Here is an 18085-nt window from a genome sequence, read left to right as displayed (position 1 = left end):
AAAACATTACAAACAATTACTATATATTAACAAAAAATTATTAAAATCCCATATTTACTGCAAAATAAAAATTGTATGACTTTCATAATCATATACTTTGTATGGTATCTATAAAATGGTCTCTACGGAGAGTGAGCATATTATAACCTTACTCGCACGCCAAAGATCAGCGAGAAGGATTGGATTCTTTGAGTAAAGATTAGGACGTAATTAATCAAACTTTCACACTTTATGTAATTTTAGCTACAAACAAAAATGTTTGCTAATTTCAAGAATCAACACAATGAGTATGTTTGAAGATACAAAGGAGTGAAGGACCCTCCAAGTGCATGTGCTCATAATAATAATAATTAAAAAAATCTTCTAATATAAATTTCGAGATTTTCAAATGTCCACCTTTTATTACACTATGGATTAAAATAAAGTTTCTATATTCTAAAGCAACCAATACAAAAACACAAAAATATTAACTATATTTAATTTAATTTTACTTTTTCCTTATTACCAGACATCAATCAATTGGCTATATGGTCCCCCTTACATGTATATTCTCGTATAAAGCAACAAGAACTGGTAAGTTACTTCTCTGCTTAGCTGTTCTTGTCTAGCTGGGTTTTTGGGGGTTCAGCTTCTTTCTTTCTTTTCATTACTTTGCTGGGGGAAAAGGTTTGAATTTGGTGTTACAGATAAGATTATTTAAGATTCTGAGTTTCTTTTAGTGGGGTTTTGGCCAAGGGGATCTCTATATATCATTACACATTCCGTGTGATTCTTTTGGGCCTTTAGGTTTTAATTTCTGGAAGATTAATGTGAGCTACTGAGTGTGAAGAAAGGAGGCAGCTTTTAAGTGTTTGTTCAAATGTCCGAGTGAAATTGATCTGGGTATTAAGGGATAGATCTAAAGTCTCTTTCTTTCTGAGAAAATTAGCAGTTTTTTTTTTTTGGTTTGGTTGTTGTACGTTAGGATTTTTGGAGGCTTAGCTATTGTAGTTTATTTGTTGAGTTCTGTTTTGAGAGAAAGTTATGGCTTGCATGAAGCTGGGATCCAAATCTGATGCTTTCCAGAGACAAGGCCAGGCTTGGTATATTCACTTGTTCTCTCACTACTTCCTTTTTTTTTTTTATATATTGCATCTCTGTTCCTAGTTTTTGCTTCTTCTTGATTCTCCTCCTAGTTTGACTGGCTCTGCAGCATTCCTTTCTCTGACTTATTCTTCTTTGCTCAATTATTGCAGGTTTTGCACAACTGGACTTCCAAGTGACATTGTCGTTGAAGTTGGAGAGATGTCTTTCCATCTCCACAAGGTAAATTTAATTACCTTAAACAAAGACAACACTAGTCTTCTTGTAACACAATGTTAAGCTGCCTTTATCTATAATGATTATTGTCTTCTACAATATCATGTATCAAAGATATCTTATAGGCTTTTGATTCTACGCTATGTGCAGTTTCCTTTGCTCTCTAGAAGTGGAGTCATGGAAAGAAACATCGCAGAGGCATCACAACAAGGGGATGATGATGATGACAAATGTCTCATTCAAATCTCTGATCTTCCCGGAGGAGACAAAACATTCGAGCTTATCGCCAAGTTCTGCTACGGTGTAAAACTCGAACTCACCGCCTCCAACGTCGTACACCTCAGATGCGCAGCTGAGCATCTCGAAATGACTGAGGACCACGCCGAAGGAAACCTAATCTCCCAAACCGAATCTTTCCTCAACCAAGTCGTCCTCAAAAGCTGGAAAGACTCAATAAAAGCCCTCCAAACCTGCAGCGAGGTCTCCCACTACGCAGAGGAGTTGAACATCACCAAGAAATGCATCGAGTCGCTAGCCGCGAGAGCATCAACAACAGACCCGAACCTTCTCGGATGGCCGGTCGTGGACCCCATGCATAGTCCAGGTGGCAGCGTGCTATGGAACGGGATAAGCACGGGGGCTAGACTCAAACACACTAGCTCAGATTGGTGGTACGAGGACGCCTCCACGCTTAGCTTTCCTCTTTTTAAAAGACTCATCACAGTCATGGACTCCAGAGGAGGCGCAAGAGAAGACATCATAGCCGGTTCGTTAACTTACTACACAAGAAAACACTTACCCGGCTTAAAACGACGCCGTGGAGGACCTGAAGCTAGTGGTCGTTTCAGCAGCTCAGGGAATGTACTCTCCGAAGAAGAGCAAAAGCACTTGCTCGAAGAGATCCAAGACCTTCTCAGCATGCAAAAAGGTTTAGTCCCGACCAAGTTCTTCGTCGACATGCTCCGAGTCGCCAAGATTCTGAAGGCTAGTCCCACTTGCATAGCCAACTTGGAGAAGAGGATAGGGATGCAGCTCGACCAAGCGGCGTTGGAGGATCTTGTGATGCCTAGCTTTACTCACACGATGGAGACTCTATACGATGTTGACTCTGTGCAGAGGATCTTGGACCATTTTCTTGGTACTGATCAGGTCATGACTGTTGGTGGTGGTGTTGGCTCTCCTTGCTCTTCGGTGGATGATGGGAACTTGATGGGCTCACCGCAGAGGATAACGCCGATGACGGCGGTTGCGAAGCTGGTGGATGGGTATCTTGCTGAAGTGGCTCCTGATGTGAATCTCAAGCTTCCGAAGTTTCAAGCTCTGGCTGGTTCTGTTCCTGAGTGTGCTAGGCTCTTGGATGATGGACTATATCGCGCAATAGACATTTACTTAAAGGTAACCAACCATCAATCTTCTACTATAATTGTTTTTTCCTATAGCGCTGAACTGAAGTAAACCGAACCGAACGAACCAAAATTTTCGGTTTTCGGTTTAACATCTGGTTGAACCAATAAACTGATCTGCCCATTTTTAAAATTTTAATCGGTTTTTGGTTCGGTTCGGCAAGCAAGAACCGATCAGTTTGAAACATATTATTAACCAAATAAACTGAATAAACTGAAATAATCCGAAACAAACTGAATAAACCCGGAAAATTAAAATTTACATAACCGAGTTTTTGTTTTTACCAAATTAACTGAATGAACCGATATGTTAAACAAATTTTGGTTCGGGATAAATAATAATACCGAAAACCTATCCGAATAACCCGAATCCCGAACCAAAGAAAACCAAAATATAGTTCGGTTTACATTGGCAGTATTTTTCCAAAACCGAATAAACCAACCCAAAAAAACTAATGTCCAACTCTAGTGTTTTATTTAACAAAGACTTATTAAGTTGTTTCTTTTCTTCATATGATGATTTGCAGCATCATCCATGGTTAGCAGAAGCAGAAAGAGAGAATCTTTGCAGGTTGTTAGACTGCCAGAAGCTCTCTTTAGAAGCTTGCACACACGCGGCGCAGAACGAGAGATTACCTCTAAGAGTAATAGTCCAAGTCCTCTTCTTTGAGCAGCTTCAGCTTAGAACCTCTGTAGCTGGATGCTTCCTGGTTTCAGACAACCTCGATGGCGGGTCAAGACAGTTAAGAAGCGGCGGGTTTGCAGGAGGATCAACAGAAGGAGGAGGATGGGCAAGTGCAGTAAGAGAGAATCAAGTCTTGAAAGTTGGGATGGACAGTATGAGGATGAGGGTTTGCGAGTTGGAGAAAGAGTGTTCGAATATGAGACAGGAGATTGAGAAACTAGGTAAGACGAGTAAGGTTGGTGGTGGTGGCAAAACGTGGGAGAATGTTTCTAAGAAACTTGGGTTTGGTATAAAGCTGAAGTCGCATCAAATGTGCAGTGCTCAAGAAGGGTCTGTGTCGAAGTCTAACAGTGAGAATGTGAAGATAGAGAAGCTTAAGGATGTGAAAGAACGTCGCGGAAAGCATAAGAAGGCTTCGAGTATTAGTTCTGAAAGGTGAACAATGGAAAGTTTTCCCACGGTTTAGCTTTTAAGGAAGAAGAAAGAGCTTACATTGTTATTTTCGATTGACGACCGAACTATTTTATTGTCATTATTGGAACTTGTTAAGGAAATTAACAACAAAAAAACAAGAGCAATCTGTAATTGCTTTGACGATAATAAGAGTTACAAAACAAGAACAATCACAGTAATGGTCTGAAACGTGTTTTTCCTCTCTTATTGATGAAGATAGCTCATAAGATTTTTTTTTTTTTTGAATAATCTTTGTTGGGGAAGCAAGTTAAGAAGCCTTTAATTAATGTAAACGTAAGTAGTTAACTTAAGTTGGTTTGTTAAAGTGAAGATTGCTTAAACTAGAGTTAAATAAGTGGTTAATTAAAAGAAAAAAAATCTAGAAGAATTGAACTGACCAAGACTATTATGCAGACTTGTGTTAAGAAATCAAAGGACATTTCAGCCGCCAGCTTTACCAATTAAAAAGGGGCAAATCTCTAAAATAGCAACTTTCTAAGTTTATATCACAAAAATAACACTCAAAAAAAAAAAAAAAAAAACTAAAATGACCAAAATAGCATTTTATCTTTTGAAAAATTTAAATTTTTTTATTTTTCAAAATTTGAAATCTTATCCCCAAAACCTCACTTCTCAACTCTAAACCCTAAAACCTAAACTCTAAACCCTAAACCCTAAATTCTAAACCCTAAACCCCACCTCTTGAGTGCTATTTTTGTGACTTTTGGCCTTGAGTGCTAGTTTGAGAACAAAAACATCATTTAGTGCTATTTTGGTCTTTTTCTCATTAAAAAACCCAAATTGTAATTTAATTTTAACTTCTTTGTAATAATTTCATCCGTTTATAATAATTTTTCCTCATTTTAATATTATTTATTTCTTCCGTTAATGCGTATGAGTATCGATCTCATTTCTCGTCAGATTCAAACTCGCCGATCTCTAACTCCGACGAGATATCCTTCTCATTTGCGATAGAAGGAGCAACGGATCTGTCCAGATTCGGCGGAGAGAAATGGATAGGGGCGACATTGAAGAAGCCGCCGGCGAAGAGGAATTCCCGCGACTCGGCGGAGGAAAATACAGGCCGGTGGGGGCGCACGATAGAGCGGTTGTCGAAATGTCATCCATCGATCCTGGATCTTCCTCCTCCTCTTCCACCCTCAAGTATGATTGTGTTCCTTGTGGTGTTGTAGCACAGTTTTGAATGTGTATTGATCATCTCTTTGGTGATGATGATGATGATGATTAACGATTACATGTACTGATTAGTAGAAACGGGATGCAAATTTGGTTAAATCAGCAGTGATGGTTGTAGTGTTTAAGAATCGTGTGATTGGAATATTCTAAAGTCTACCTTGAATGATTCAGTATTGTTTACTTTTTTTTTTCATGGTGAGTGTCTCACGCTTGTAGGTTTTTGACAGGAACATAAGAGTAGTTGCACCGGGAGAGATGGGAGCTGGTGCAAGGGAGGGTCCTATACCAGAAGATGGAGTCAATGGCCATCAGAAGGAATCCAAGCTGGAATTATTTGGTTTTGATTCTCTTGTGAACATTCTTGGTTTGAAGAGGTACATGCGATCTTGATTGTTGTTTTCATGTAGAAATGCACATTAGAATGATGAACCAGCCTTCATTTACTGCATTAAGTGGTAGCTAGAATTTTACTGGAAATGGTATCTTGCTTTCATTAATCATGGTGGTCTTTTTGGTCTGAGCTGAAACAGGGAGTCACTGAATACAAGTTTCTTGCTTTTTTTTTTTGAATCGTTTTTATGGATTCCCTTGACTATTTATAAAATTCGTGATTCTATAATACAACTGATGTGCTTTCTATTGCCTTGTGTTGCTCTTAGGAATTCATAAGTGTCTTGTATTTTTTTCTTTCTATATAACGAAATGAGGATCTCTCTTTCATCTTCCCAATGTGTAAATGCATCTTTCACCGTAAACTATGCATTGCTTATTCAGTCAGCAGTTTGTCAAACACATATTTTCTTAATGTTACATGTGGTAATGTGATGAATATTTCCTTCAGCATGACAGGAGAGCAAATTCCAGCACCATCTAGCCCTAGAGATGGGGAGGATATCTCCATCATGCAAGGGCACCCAAAGGTATCTTCCTATTTCCATTAGCTTCTAATTCACACAATTGATGATTTTTCTGCCAGGCTGCTTTGATTAAGCACTCATTTTTACTGACTATCACTGCATTTATGATTTTCCACGATGTTATAATATCTGCATGTTCTTGCAGCCTGCTCTCAAGATGGGTACAATGATGGGAGTTTTCGTTCCCTGCTTGCAAAACATTTTGGGAATTATATACTATATCCGTTTCACATGGTAAGACTGCAAAATCCTTGATGTTGCACAACAATCTGCGAAGTCACCATGGCGTGTCTTAATCTGTTTAATTTTCAGGATTGTTGGCATGGCTGGTATCGGACAAAGCCTAGTATTGGTATTGCTGTGTGGATTATGTACATTTTTGACGACAATATCTTTGAGTGCTATTGCGACAAATGGCGCAATGAAGGTAATTATTTTTCTGTAATATCACCCGAAATTTTCTTTTACCATAGTTAAAATGTATCCATCCATTCGTTGGGTTTCTGGTCCATACTTAGCACCCCTATTACTTCTCTCTTTCCTTTGTGATAGAACAATATGTAGGACATCAAGTTTATTCCGAAAATAACTCGCATTACTTTACTTCCAGGGTGGAGGACCATATTACCTCATTGGTCGTGCTCTTGGTCCGGAGGTTGGGATTAGCATAGGTTTATGCTTCTTCCTTGGCAATGCAGTTGCTGGAGCTCTGTAAGTGTATATTTTGGATCCTTTGAAATAGATTCTCTTAGAGAAAGTCTTAAGCTCAACACTCTTAAGTTGCTGGTGCTCTGTTCAGTTTCACATGGTCTCCGAGTGCTTCGAATGACTAATTTATCTGCTTTCTTCCTTATCAATGTAGGTACGTTTTGGGTGCTGTGGAGACTTTTTTAAAAGCGTTCCCTGCTGCTGGGATTTTTAGAGGTATTACTGTGGAACTTGTAAGAATTGAAACCTGTGATGTGTGAACCAAAGCAAAGGGGTACTAGGATATCCAACAACTCTTAGTAATTTATCAGTTTTTCGATCACTACTTTATTCATGCTAGTCTTGAAGTCAAAGACTTGTTTCATCAATTGTTGGAAATGGCAACGCCTATATGCAATCGAGGATTAAGAACTATATTATTGACTGCCAAAATCTGAGTTCTATTTGACAAAACCTTTACTTGTTGAGGACAAAATCTTTAGCCTATTAGTCACATTTAGCCACTTATATGTGTGTCATTTCTAATGGCAGAAACTATCACCAAGGTTAATGGAACTGCAGTTGCCGAATCAGTACAAAGCCCAAGCTCACACGACTTGCAGATTTATGGAATTGTTGTGACTATACTTCTATGCTTCATTGTGTTTGGCGGCGTGAAGATGATTAATCGGGTTGCACCTGCTTTCCTACTACCCGTGTTGCTCTCTATCTTGTGCATATTCATTGGGATGTTTTTGGCAAAAACAGATGATCCTGACAGTAAGCCATTTCAGGATATTGTTGGATATAGGCATGGAGATATATTTCCCCAAACTGTTAACCTTTCCATTGTTATGATCTGAACAGCTGGAATCACGGGCTTGCGATTAAAAAGTTTTAGAGATAACTGGAGTTCTGCTTATCAGATGACAAATAATGCGGGAATTCCTGATCCACTTGGAGGCACATACTGGAGTTTCAAGTGAGTCACATCTAGAAATTTTGTTGCCTATGATAGTAAAACTAGTTTTTAAAAAAAGTTTATTTGTTCAGTTTATTTACCGTTCTCTTTGTTACTTTTCAGTGAGTTGGTGGGTCTATTTTTCCCTGCTGTAACAGGAATTATGGCTGGTTCAAATAGATCAGCTTCACTGAAAGACACGCAAAGATCAATTCCTGTTGGAACATTGGCTGCCACTCTGTCAACCACCTTACTGTATGTGATCTCAGTGCTGTTTTTTGGAGCTGTTGCTACCCGTGACAAACTTTTGACTGATAGGTAACGGTGTTACTCGTGTGACTTCTTTGTTTATTTTGGTTTCAAAGCCGATCTGGTGTGTTTAGCATGGATAAACTCGAAAGATAGTAAAAGTGGCTTTATGCTCTGAATGTACTAAACAAAACTACTAGGGGCCTACGAAAGCAGCACTTTCTTAGTTTATATGTCAGAATAAATTAAGCATGTCTGATAGTGGTCGCAGAGACCTGTTCTTTTAGCGCTTCAACACCTCGTGAATTTTTTTAAAACTTTTCATACGAGAGTAATTTTTCTCTATTGCAGGCTTCTTACTGCCACAGTTGCTTGGCCTCTCCCCCTCATTGTTCACGTTGGCATCATCCTCTCAACCTTAGGGGCTGCTCTCCAGAGTCTGACAGGGGCCCCAAGGTTGCTCGCGGCTATAGCAAATGATGATATTCTCCCCATCCTGAATTATTTTAAAGTTGCAGATACTAGTGAACCTCACATAGCGACGCTTTTCACAGCATTGATCTGCATCGGATGTGTTGTTATCGGAAATCTGGATCTTATTACACCGACTGTGACTATGTTTTATCTTTTATGCTACGCGGGAGTAAACTTGTCTTGTTTCCTGCTCGATCTACTTGATGCTCCAAGTTGGCGTCCACGGTGGAAATACCATCACTGGAGCCTTTCCTTTGTCGGAGCCTCACTTTGCATAGGTATGAACTTTCAAATACTTGCTGGAGAAGACTGTATGTTGTATAGTCTTTGTTTGTAGTCGATTCCTATTATCCTATAAAACAAATTGTAACTAGCTTGTCTCACCTGAAGCCTGAGATGTTTTATTATGAAAGACTCTTGTTGATTTTCCCTTTTTCTCTACGGTTGCAGTGATCATGTTCTTGATTTCTTGGTCATTCACTGTGGTTGCCATTGCGCTTGCAAGTCTTATATACAAATACGTTGGGCTAAAAGGAAAGGCCGGAGACTGGGGAGATGGTTTCAAGAGTGCATATTTTCAATTGGCCCTTCGTAGTCTCAGATCACTCGGAGGTACGCCACATAAGTGTCATCACACCAAACTGGTTATATAATATGCATTATCTATCTGTTGTTACACCTGAACCTGCCTTAACTATTATAGGTTCAAATATTAGATGGTCCATTTAATCTAAGCTTATCTTTTCTCCAAATTGCAGCGGATCAAGTGCACCCTAAGAACTGGTATCCAATCCCCCTTGTATTCTGCAGACCATGGGGACAGCTCCCAGAGAATGTTCCGTGCCACCCTAAGCTGGCTGATTTTGCCAACTGTATGAAGAAAAAAGGTCGTGGAATGTCGATCTTTGTATCAATATTAGACGGCGACTACTATGAATGCGCTGAAGAAGCAAAGGAAGCTTGCAAACAACTAGCCACCTACATTGAGTACAAGCGTTGCGAAGGCGTAGCTGAAATCGTTGTAGCTCCAAACATGACCGAAGGCTTCCGTGGGATCATCCAGACGATGGGACTCGGAAATCTCAAACCCAACATCGTCGTGATGCGGTACCCCGAGATCTGGCGACGGGAGAATCTAACAGAGATCCCATCCACGTTTGTTGGGATAATCAACGACTGCATCACAGCAAACAAAGGAGTTGTCATCATCAAAGGGTTAGAGGAATGGCCCAACGAGTACCAAAGACAGTACGGAACAATCGACTTGTACTGGATCGTGAGAGACGGTGGTCTCATGCTTCTTCTCTCTCAGCTTCTTCTGACGAAAGAAAGCTTCGAGAGCTGCAAGATCCAACTCTTCTGCATAGCTGAAGAGGATTCAGACGCCGAAGCGCTAAAAGCCGACGTGAAGAAGTTCCTCTACGACCTCAGAATGCAAGCGGAAGTCATCGTGGTGACGATGAAGTCGTGGGACATAAGATCAGAGGGAAACAGCAAAGAAGATTCGTTGGAGGCTTTTGATGCTGCGCAGAGACGAATCTCGGATTACTTGGGAGAGATAAAGAGTCAAGGTTCGACTCCAAGGTTGGCGAATGGGAAAGCGATGGTGGTGAATGAGCAGCAAGTGGAGAAGTTTCTATACACGATGCTGAAACTGAACTCGACCATACTCAGTTACTCGAGGATGGCCGCGGTGGTGCTGGTTAGTCTCCCGCCGCCTCCGTTGAACCACCCGGCGTATTTCTACATGGAGTATATGGATTTGCTGGTGGAGAATGTCCCGAGGATGTTGATCGTGAGAGGGTATCACAGAGATGTTGTAACTTTGTTTACATAGTTTCGTATCTTTTTTTTTTTTGTTATACTCACCGACAAAATCAAAGACCTTGACCTTCAAGGTTAGGTTTTTTTCCCTCTCTTCCTCATACATTTTTTTACAGTTTATATATATATTTAACCTTGTAGTACAAGAATTCAATTTTGTTGAAAATGATTGAATTGGAAATTCATGCAAGATAAATTTTGTTGTTGCCATCTTTTGTTGTCCATTAATAAGGATATCGAGCTTACTTGAGTGACAATTTTCTATAATATTTCACATGAAATTAAAATATTTATACAGTTTACTACCCTTTTAATAGATGAGATTTTAGTGGGCTAATTGATCCAGTCAATAAAATTAGACTGGCAAAAAAATATCAATAGAAACAAATGCCATCTTCTTCCTCCTCGCTTTCATCTTCTTCCTCTTCCTCTTCTTCGTTGTCCTCAAATGGGACGATGTCTGGGTTCTCAGCTCCGCTTTCTGGATTCACGCCCTTTGCTTTCTCTTCTTCTCGTTTGGCTTCCGCAGCTATGGAGATTGCCTTGTATTTCATGGGAAACCAAAAATTGATGAAGCAACAGAAAGAAAAAAAATAGGGTGAACTGGTTTAAAACCTTAAAAAAATGAAAATATCTATGATGTGACTAGTTTGTGTCTATGAAAAAATGTATCGCATTATGAGATTTAGAATATTTGATTAATTAGGGTAAAAATCTAGTGCATAGGATGTAATTTCCCAAAAAAATATCCTAAAATTTTATTCTAAATCCAAAGCTATTCCCGAAAACCCATATTCGATACTTAAAAAAATACATGATGCCAAAAATATATTGAAATACTCATATATGCCTAATATATACTAGAAGTGTCGGACTCTTTCGGGTCTCGGGTTCAGGTCCAAGATCCGCGGATCCTCCAAAACAAGACCCAATAGAATAAAAAAATTGGTTCAGTTTCTATCCAAACCGGAAATTTTCGTATTGGTTTTGGATCGGATCCTCGGAATATAAAATAATTTTCTAAAAAAAATAAACAAAAAAATAGATTTGAATGATTAATAGATTTGAAGATAACATTTTAAAAATAAAATACACTATTGTTTTTAAATTTTGAATACAAAAAACTTGAAAAATAAAAAATTTAAATCTAAATATCCAAAAATCTGACCTGGAATAATCGAACATGTGCTAAAAATACACGAAGTATAGAAATATCCGAACTATATCGTAAACAAAAATCGGAAATATCCGATCCGAACCCGAAGGTATATATGAACCCGCCCACCTCCTAGGCACATGGCATCAAACCCGTATGAATCACTAGGTATTTTATTTGATGAAAAGGCCCAATAGACATGGCAAGATAATGGTGACCATGCCCAACTGATATATAAGAAATAAACAACGTTATCGGTTGTCTCGTACTGCACACGATTTTTTTGAGAGATTTCAAAGGGCTTGTGTAGGTTTGGAAAGGTATGGATAACAAAGAATCAAGTGACCTGGAGAATTTACCAACATCCCCAATGGCTAAGCGGGCCCGAACGCGTGAAACGACCGGAGAACGGCTACGGAGACCGTTACCCCGCTCGATCGACTTGAGAAATCATGATCTGGCCTATGTAAGTACTATTCCTTATTGAATTCATGGTCGTTTTACTTTTGGATGATCTGTACGAGTCTCACAGAATAAATTTAATTTTTTTTTTTGTTAGGGTTTTGATATGTATTACAATGACGAACCGCTTAAATTAGTTCCGTCTACTTGGAGTAAAAACTATGGTATCGGTCTCTATGGTAGGATTGGACTCCAATGCTACAATCTTCAGCAGGTAAAACTAACTAACTAACTGATATCATTAAATTAATCATCACTTATTCTCTAATGTCTTTTTTTGTTTTTGACAGGGAACAAACTTAAAGTTTAAACGCTTGGAGAAACATAGTAGCAAGGACACTTCCTTGTTCAGCCTCTACATAACTTTGGAGGCAACCGATCCGGCCACTGGCTCTGTCTGCTCTTTTCAGACTCAGTTTGGCGATGCAGGACGCCGCCTTTCGTTGGGGGCTAGGATTACCTGGTTTACCTTAGCCTCCAGAATTAAACAAATATGTAAGGTGACCTTGGCCCTGCGCTTTTTAATAAACACACAAGTTTATGGATAACTCTTTTTTTTTAAAGTGGACTAACTGTTTTCTGACATCAGATAACCAGCCTATTGATGATGTATGGGACGAGGACACACCTGGAATAAATGAGTTCTACAAAGTTCCAATGCCCAAATGGTTTTCTGATGAAGCCTTGGAACGTGACAGTAAAAAGTATTACGTGGTAATAACATCAGATGATCTATTCATGGAATTTTTTTACTTTTATATGTTTCAGTTAGTAACCTAGTTTGGTTTCCTTCGCAGGTGCCAGAATCAGAGCTGCATGACAATGACTGGCTTCAACTTCTCATGGAAGTCGCCTTCTTCTCCAAATCAGATCGTGTATGTACTTTTCTTCTTTCTTTTTTTTTTTTTTTTTTTTTTGCAATTTTCGTGTCCTCTCTCTCCCAAAGCAACAAATTGAAACTTGTTATCTTCCCCCTCTTATGATTGTAATTGCAGTGTTTGGATGCTTACCTACCCTTGGAGCTCAAGAACGTTGTTGTCGAAACTTTTGAAGATTACACAACAGAGCCTAGTGAGAAGCTCAAAGCTGATAACGCAATCTTCTACATTAGTTACAAGTGTTGCTCTGATCCTTCAACGCCTCTGGCTGGTGATCACCGTGCCGTAGTAAGGAAAACCATGGATGGCAAACCAGGCCACATGTGTCTTGAGGTTGCTCTTACCAAAGAACAAGAATGAAGAAGAGTATTATTTTTTAGTTTCTTACCAAATATAGGCTGGCAAAAAAATATCAATAAAAACAGATGATATATAATTTTTTAGTTTCTAATCACTAAACACGAGTCTGAAAATACAAAACATTAAAAAAAAAACAAAAATCTGCTAAATCCAATAGACAAGTAAACTCTCATTGATAGAATCTTAGGAAAACAGTTTTTCACCGACGCTTGTCTCCATGCCTTGATCGTCTAGGAGCTTTGTCTTCGTCTTCACTTTCAGTCTCTTCGTTTCTCAAACTGTTTCCAACCTCAAACTGCTCCATCTCATGAGATTCATCCACCGCCCCTCTGTCATCGCTTCTCTCAGGTGTTGTTCTCCTGTTGGAAGAAGTAGGGCCAGGACGTGCTGATGATGCTGTTGTTGTAGCTGGTGGATAATACATTGGCCTGCCTCCTCCTCGGGGAGCGTTTCCCATTCCTCCCATAAGCGGTCCACCACGCCCTGAGCCTCCCATCATACCATAACCTCCATGTGGAAACTGTTGCGGAGGCCTACCGGGAAACATCATCCCCGGTACAGGTCCTCTGAAATCACCACCGAACCTCGGTCCATATGGTCCAAAGGGTCTTGGACCCATACCAAATGGATCTGGCATACCGTTATAGCCACCAGGTCCATAGGGAAAAGCATCTGCCGGGTTCATTACTCCGAGAGGGAAACCTCCCATTCCGGGCATTGGTCTGATTCCACGTCCCATAGGCATTTGAGGAGGCCACATCATCCCTCTTCCTCTTCCTCTGCCTTGAGGACCGTTCGCCATGCCATCTTCTTCCTCCTCGCTTTCATCTTCTTCCTCTTCCTCTTCTTCGTTGTCCTCAAATGGGACGATGTCTGGGTTCTCAGCTCTGCTCTCTGGATTCACGCCCTTTGCTTTCTCTTCTTCTCGTTTGGCTTCCGCAGCTATGGAGATTGCCTTGTATTTCATGGGAAAACAAAATTTGATGAAGCATAAGGCCAAGCTCATCAGTAATAAAAGAAGAAGCAAGCAACAAAAGAGAATGTATACCATAAGCTTGCTATCTGGTTCCAGATAAAGCAAGGAAGCCAGCTCCTCACCAACGGAGGGCTCTAACTCTTGACAGTCTCTGCTTATCTACAGTCATTGAACCAAAAGAGTAAGATAAAGGTGACTCCCTTACGTGCAAATGCTCAATAAACATAAACATTACACAATGACCATTAAGCTGCTAGCACAATACTTAGTAATCACTGTATCAGTAATAACAAAGTATTTTCGTAATCATGCAAGTGTGGCCACCATGGGACAGTTTAGCCACTGCGGCCGGTATATTCACATAAAGATCCTAATTCATAGTGAGTTGTTTTGTATCTAACAAATGATACCGCTCCTAAATAAGAGACCAGCTTAGATAGCGTAAATAATGGTGAAAAGTTCAACGTACCTTCACAGGTAAGTTCTCGTTGTAAGGATTCCTCAAATTCCGGGTTTTGTGGAAGGACAGTTCGCACAACTACAACGAACGATAAGAATTACAATCACTCATATGAATCATGTGAAATCTGCAAATCAATTTAACTCTGCATTACGAAAGCATCTCCTTTCGCTCTCAGTAGCATGTAACAGAGCTCATTGTTAACATCAGCAGAACCGATACCAGAACAGAGAAAACATAGACGTAGCAAATATCGAAAGTGTAAGACCATATAGGCTCAATCGCATAGAGAAGAACTAAACTAAACCGGGATTCAGAGCAAGGACTATATCGATCAAAGGGAAAGCTTAGAAAAAACAACACACCTTTAACCATTTAACTGAAAAGTTCCCACCATACTGTTGAGTTCCATGTTCATTTTTCCAGTTTCCTCCACCAATGTAACCACCAATTCTGGATGTCATCTTAGCACAGCCCTACAGCAGTATGTGAAAAGAAAGATATTTAGACTCATAACGCTGCCTACCAAATACACCACTATGAAGAAGAGATTACACAAAACAACCAGATGGACATGTAACTATTAGTCTTTCAACATAAGGAAAGTGGTTCCCGTTTTCACCCAATACACTACCTGGAAATGCCGTGTTCGGTTGACAGAGAATATCAAGATCACATTATTCACAGTGTCAAAAGCTTCATTAAGTTTCGCTTCATTGCTTCTTTGTGTAGCCCATACTCCTTGTTGCACAGATAACTCAAAATTTTCTGAATTGTTACTTTTTACTACAAAATACCTGATATGGCAGATGAAGATTAGTAAGAATATAACAGAGGAAAAATATAATCTACATTTAACAAATCAAAAAATTAAAGCATACAGCATTTTACATCGAACTATAACCCCAGCATAGAACCTTCAAACGATGAAACGCTAAACATTTTTTTTACCAACTCTATCCTTCTTTTAGATTATGATTCCAGATCAATTGAATGTGAATCCAGAAGATATTGCTACATAAATTACAAAGCTTCTAATCAAATTTATGCACCATAGAAACAAGAAGCAACACTGGAGGCTGGAGCACGAGAATAAGCAACCAACCAACTGTTAGGGACCAACAAGAAGATAACTTGTGACCATCAAAACTGAAAGAGAGGCCAGGACATCGATCTGTCTAGACTTTTATATGCACAAATAAAGGAAACCAAATGAGTCACACTGAAGAAGAAAATTCTTATGGGTGAAGACCAATGCAATTAAATAATGTACAAGTGCATAGACATACAACAAAAAACAATCGTTCAGAAAGATAAAATGCTTAGGTTAACTACCGAGACTGCAGGTTAGAGGGATGACTAATGTAAGTCATATATATCAAAGGAAGCAAGACAATTTATGTTGACTAGAAGCTTAAAAGCCCACACTGGTGAAACTCAAGAACTGAAAATACATCTATGTTGACAATGAATACTAACTACGTCACACAAGCAAGCAAGTAGAGAGACCAATAAATTATAATACAGCTAATGAAACAGAAAGACGAAACCTAAACAATTCTGGACCTCTTCTAGCAGTAATCAAAACAGCTCACATCACATTATACCTCGTCACTAAATGTTAGTTAGTAACTTAGTATAATTTGTTAACTTGAAACAACAAGACAAGGCATGACTCGTACAGGTATACTGGGGGAATAAACCAGAGCACTAAATAAATGAAACCAGTATATGGATACCATACAAACACTGGCAAAACCAATCTCCCACATTTCAAATGAAGGAAGAAGGGCAACTGATGGAAAGAGGAGACTTATAATCATCAAAAAAAAAATCAGAATGCAAAGGTAAGTTTCTATTCTCTTCATAAGAAACAATTGAGGAAACTACAATCTATAAATATACCTAACTATGAAAGAGAAGTATCCTAAAATCAGGTAGAATATATAACATGAAGTTAAAATTAGTAATATATGTATATATAAAAAAAGTGTTAAAAATTTGAGCTTGCAAATAGCTAGTTACATTTTAAAAGTGACCACTCTCATAAGAAACCAACAGTTCGATAAAAAAAACCAATAACAATGTCTTGAAGCATAGTTTACACAACCCAATTAAAAACTTTGGAACTCTGAACACACCTATTTAACCCTCGCGGCAAAGGATGAGAAGTTTGGTCAGCAGTGTTTTGCGTCTGAGTCTGAGTCTGAGTCTGGCTGACCTGATGTTGTGATTGCTGAGGCTGTTGCTGCTGCTGCTGCTGCAAGTTACCTGGCTCCTGCGTCTGAACTTGCACCTGAGGCTTAACATCCCCCAACTGCGGAGCAGCGTTCCGTGGTTGGTAGAATCTATTAGGCCCGTAGTTGTACGAAGTCAACTGTTGTATCTTCTGAAGAACTTCCTCCACAGGAGGTGGTGGTCCAGGCAGCTTCGCATGCCTGTACCTACAATCAGGACCATTGGGACAAAACCCTAGCTTGTACCTGCCAACACAATTAACAAAATATTAAAACCATTATTCTAAAAATCGGTCTAGGCACCCGCCTAACTGACTAACTACCGCCTAACGATTTCTTGAACATTGATTAACCACAAACTAAGAATCAACATTCAACATTCAACGCCTAGTCGGCAACTCGGATCTAAACAAAACAATTTTTCTTGAACAATGTTTTAAAAATGTATAGACGGCCGCCTAATTAATAATCTCATATAAAACGCCTAAACTAAGAATCAACATTCAACACCATCACACACACAATCACTGCATATGCACATACATATTGCATTCTTTGATATCTTCATTAGTATGCTTATAGACGCAATCCTGCTCTCTACATTCACCGTGCACTCGGAAGAATCTGCAGATCGGCATACGAGCCTTATCGTACTGATGGAGGAACCCGCAGGCGTCGCCTTTCATACACAGACCTCGGAGCCAGTGCCTGCAAACGGTCTGGCGGAAACTCCGCCCTCTCCCAGCTCCGGCCGCCGCCGCGGAGGAGTGATCGTAGCTCGGCGTCAGGTTGACGGCGGCGGAGGATTGGTTTTCGAGGGGAGCGACGGGGACGGAAGCTGTGGGCTGGATAGGTCCGGAGTCGAGACCGCCTTCGAAATCGAAGCTGAGTCCGTCGGCGTCCTCCATCGTTTTGCTGAATCTCTCGTTAGGGGTTTGGATCTTCTCTCTAGGGCTTCGATCGAGGAAGCGAGCTCGGAGAGTTTGAGCTTCTTCTGATGTTTTATGAATCAGGCTCGGATTATTCGGTTAAAGTTTAGATTGAACCGGTGATTTTGGATGGTTTACCGAACCGAACCAATAGATTAATAAAGGTTTTTACGGATCTGGCTGGGGTGATTGGTTTAGGGAGATTGAACCGGTGATTTGGAGGGTTTATTGATCGAACCGTCAACAGTGACAACACATGTTAAAGGAAGAGACCAGTGGATGAATCCAAACCACAAGATTCTCAAGAGTGCCCATCAATGTGGTATAATTATTATTTAGTAGCTCTTGGTTTAATGTTGTCTCCTATCAGCATTGTACCAGCAAACTAGGTCCAATAAATCAATAGAAAAAGTCAAAAATAGAGCAAATCCAGTAATGTTAGAAAAAAAAAAGAACACAGTAAGGTCTATTTTTTCAA

At 39.6% G+C, this 18085-nt stretch overlaps 4 protein-coding genes across 4 annotated transcripts; 3 read left to right on the top strand and 1 right to left on the bottom strand.

The window, feature by feature from the left end:
- The first annotated feature begins 551 nt into the window (after nucleotides 1-551).
- Nucleotides 552-4013, top strand: LOC103835214 (BTB/POZ domain-containing protein At1g30440). Its single transcript, XM_009111339.3, has 4 exons — nucleotides 552-1082; nucleotides 1236-1305; nucleotides 1450-2694; nucleotides 3230-4013. Exons 1-4 carry the CDS (start codon nucleotides 1024-1026, stop codon nucleotides 3824-3826), a joined length of 1971 nt encoding a protein of 656 aa, XP_009109587.1. The 5' UTR covers nucleotides 552-1023; the 3' UTR covers nucleotides 3827-4013.
- Nucleotides 4014-4645: 632 nt separating this feature from the next.
- LOC103835213 (cation-chloride cotransporter 1) lies at nucleotides 4646-10359 on the top strand. Its single transcript, XM_009111338.3, has 13 exons — nucleotides 4646-5004; nucleotides 5265-5411; nucleotides 5879-5957; nucleotides 6100-6188; nucleotides 6267-6381; nucleotides 6565-6665; nucleotides 6817-6878; nucleotides 7194-7421; nucleotides 7509-7623; nucleotides 7726-7920; nucleotides 8203-8603; nucleotides 8776-8937; nucleotides 9084-10359. Exons 1-13 carry the CDS (start codon nucleotides 4853-4855, stop codon nucleotides 10160-10162), a joined length of 2925 nt encoding a protein of 974 aa, XP_009109586.1. The 5' UTR covers nucleotides 4646-4852; the 3' UTR covers nucleotides 10163-10359.
- A 256-nt stretch (nucleotides 10360-10615) lies between these two features.
- LOC103835571 (UPF0725 protein At5g63820) lies at nucleotides 10616-13096 on the top strand. Its single transcript, XM_009111744.3, has 6 exons — nucleotides 10616-11771; nucleotides 11865-11981; nucleotides 12058-12262; nucleotides 12357-12481; nucleotides 12565-12642; nucleotides 12763-13096. The coding sequence occupies exons 1-6, from the start codon at nucleotides 11628-11630 to the stop codon at nucleotides 13003-13005; spliced, it is 912 nt and encodes a 303-aa protein (XP_009109992.2). The 5' UTR covers nucleotides 10616-11627; the 3' UTR covers nucleotides 13006-13096.
- On the bottom strand, nucleotides 13045-17825 carry LOC103835212 (30-kDa cleavage and polyadenylation specificity factor 30). The gene is made up of 7 exons (XM_009111337.3): nucleotides 17222-17825; nucleotides 16583-16924; nucleotides 15076-15238; nucleotides 14807-14917; nucleotides 14451-14519; nucleotides 14054-14140; nucleotides 13045-13960 (listed from the first exon to the last, which is right to left on the bottom strand). Exons 1-7 carry the CDS (start codon nucleotides 17584-17586, stop codon nucleotides 13205-13207), a joined length of 1893 nt encoding a protein of 630 aa, XP_009109585.2. The 5' UTR covers nucleotides 17587-17825; the 3' UTR covers nucleotides 13045-13204.
- Nucleotides 17826-18085: the final 260 nt, after the last annotated feature.

The sequence above is a fragment of the Brassica rapa genome, chromosome A08, assembly GCF_000309985.2.
Source record: "Brassica rapa cultivar Chiifu-401-42 chromosome A08, CAAS_Brap_v3.01, whole genome shotgun sequence".
Taxonomy (NCBI): domain Eukaryota; kingdom Viridiplantae; phylum Streptophyta; class Magnoliopsida; order Brassicales; family Brassicaceae; genus Brassica; species Brassica rapa.
The sequence above is the reverse complement of the archived record's forward strand: the minus strand, read 5'-3'. Positions and strand labels throughout refer to the sequence as shown.

What these genes read in the sequence shown, in the direction of transcription:
- LOC103835212 (XM_009111337.3), bottom strand. Translation starts at nt 17,586, where the DNA reads ATGGAGGACGCCGACGGACTCAGCTTCGATTTCGAAGGCGGTCTCGAC. An exon ending in TTGCCGCGAGGGTTAAATAG is followed by an intron (nt 15,239 to 16,582) that starts GTGTGTTCAGAG and finishes CTGCCATATCAG; the next exon opens with GTATTTTGTAGTAAAAAGTA. An exon ending in ACCGAACACGGCATTTCCAG is followed by an intron (nt 14,918 to 15,075) that starts GTAGTGTATTGG and finishes ATACTGCTGTAG; the next exon opens with GGCTGTGCTAAGATGACATC.
- LOC103835571 (XM_009111744.3), top strand. Translation starts at nt 11,628, where the DNA reads ATGGATAACAAAGAATCAAGTGACCTGGAGAATTTACCAACATCCCCA. An exon ending in CTCCAGAATTAAACAAATAT is followed by an intron (nt 12,263 to 12,356) that starts GTAAGGTGACCT and finishes TTCTGACATCAG; the next exon opens with ATAACCAGCCTATTGATGAT. An exon ending in TCTTCTCCAAATCAGATCGT is followed by an intron (nt 12,643 to 12,762) that starts GTATGTACTTTT and finishes TTGTAATTGCAG; the next exon opens with TGTTTGGATGCTTACCTACC.
- LOC103835213 (XM_009111338.3), top strand. Translation starts at nt 4,853, where the DNA reads ATGGATAGGGGCGACATTGAAGAAGCCGCCGGCGAAGAGGAATTCCCG. An exon ending in TCCTCCTCTTCCACCCTCAA is followed by an intron (nt 5,005 to 5,264) that starts GTATGATTGTGT and finishes GGTTTTTGACAG; the next exon opens with GAACATAAGAGTAGTTGCAC. An exon ending in TCATGCAAGGGCACCCAAAG is followed by an intron (nt 5,958 to 6,099) that starts GTATCTTCCTAT and finishes ATGTTCTTGCAG; the next exon opens with CCTGCTCTCAAGATGGGTAC.
- LOC103835214 (XM_009111339.3), top strand. Translation starts at nt 1,024, where the DNA reads ATGGCTTGCATGAAGCTGGGATCCAAATCTGATGCTTTCCAGAGACAA. An exon ending in CAGAGACAAGGCCAGGCTTG is followed by an intron (nt 1,083 to 1,235) that starts GTATATTCACTT and finishes CAATTATTGCAG; the next exon opens with GTTTTGCACAACTGGACTTC. An exon ending in CAATAGACATTTACTTAAAG is followed by an intron (nt 2,695 to 3,229) that starts GTAACCAACCAT and finishes GATGATTTGCAG; the next exon opens with CATCATCCATGGTTAGCAGA.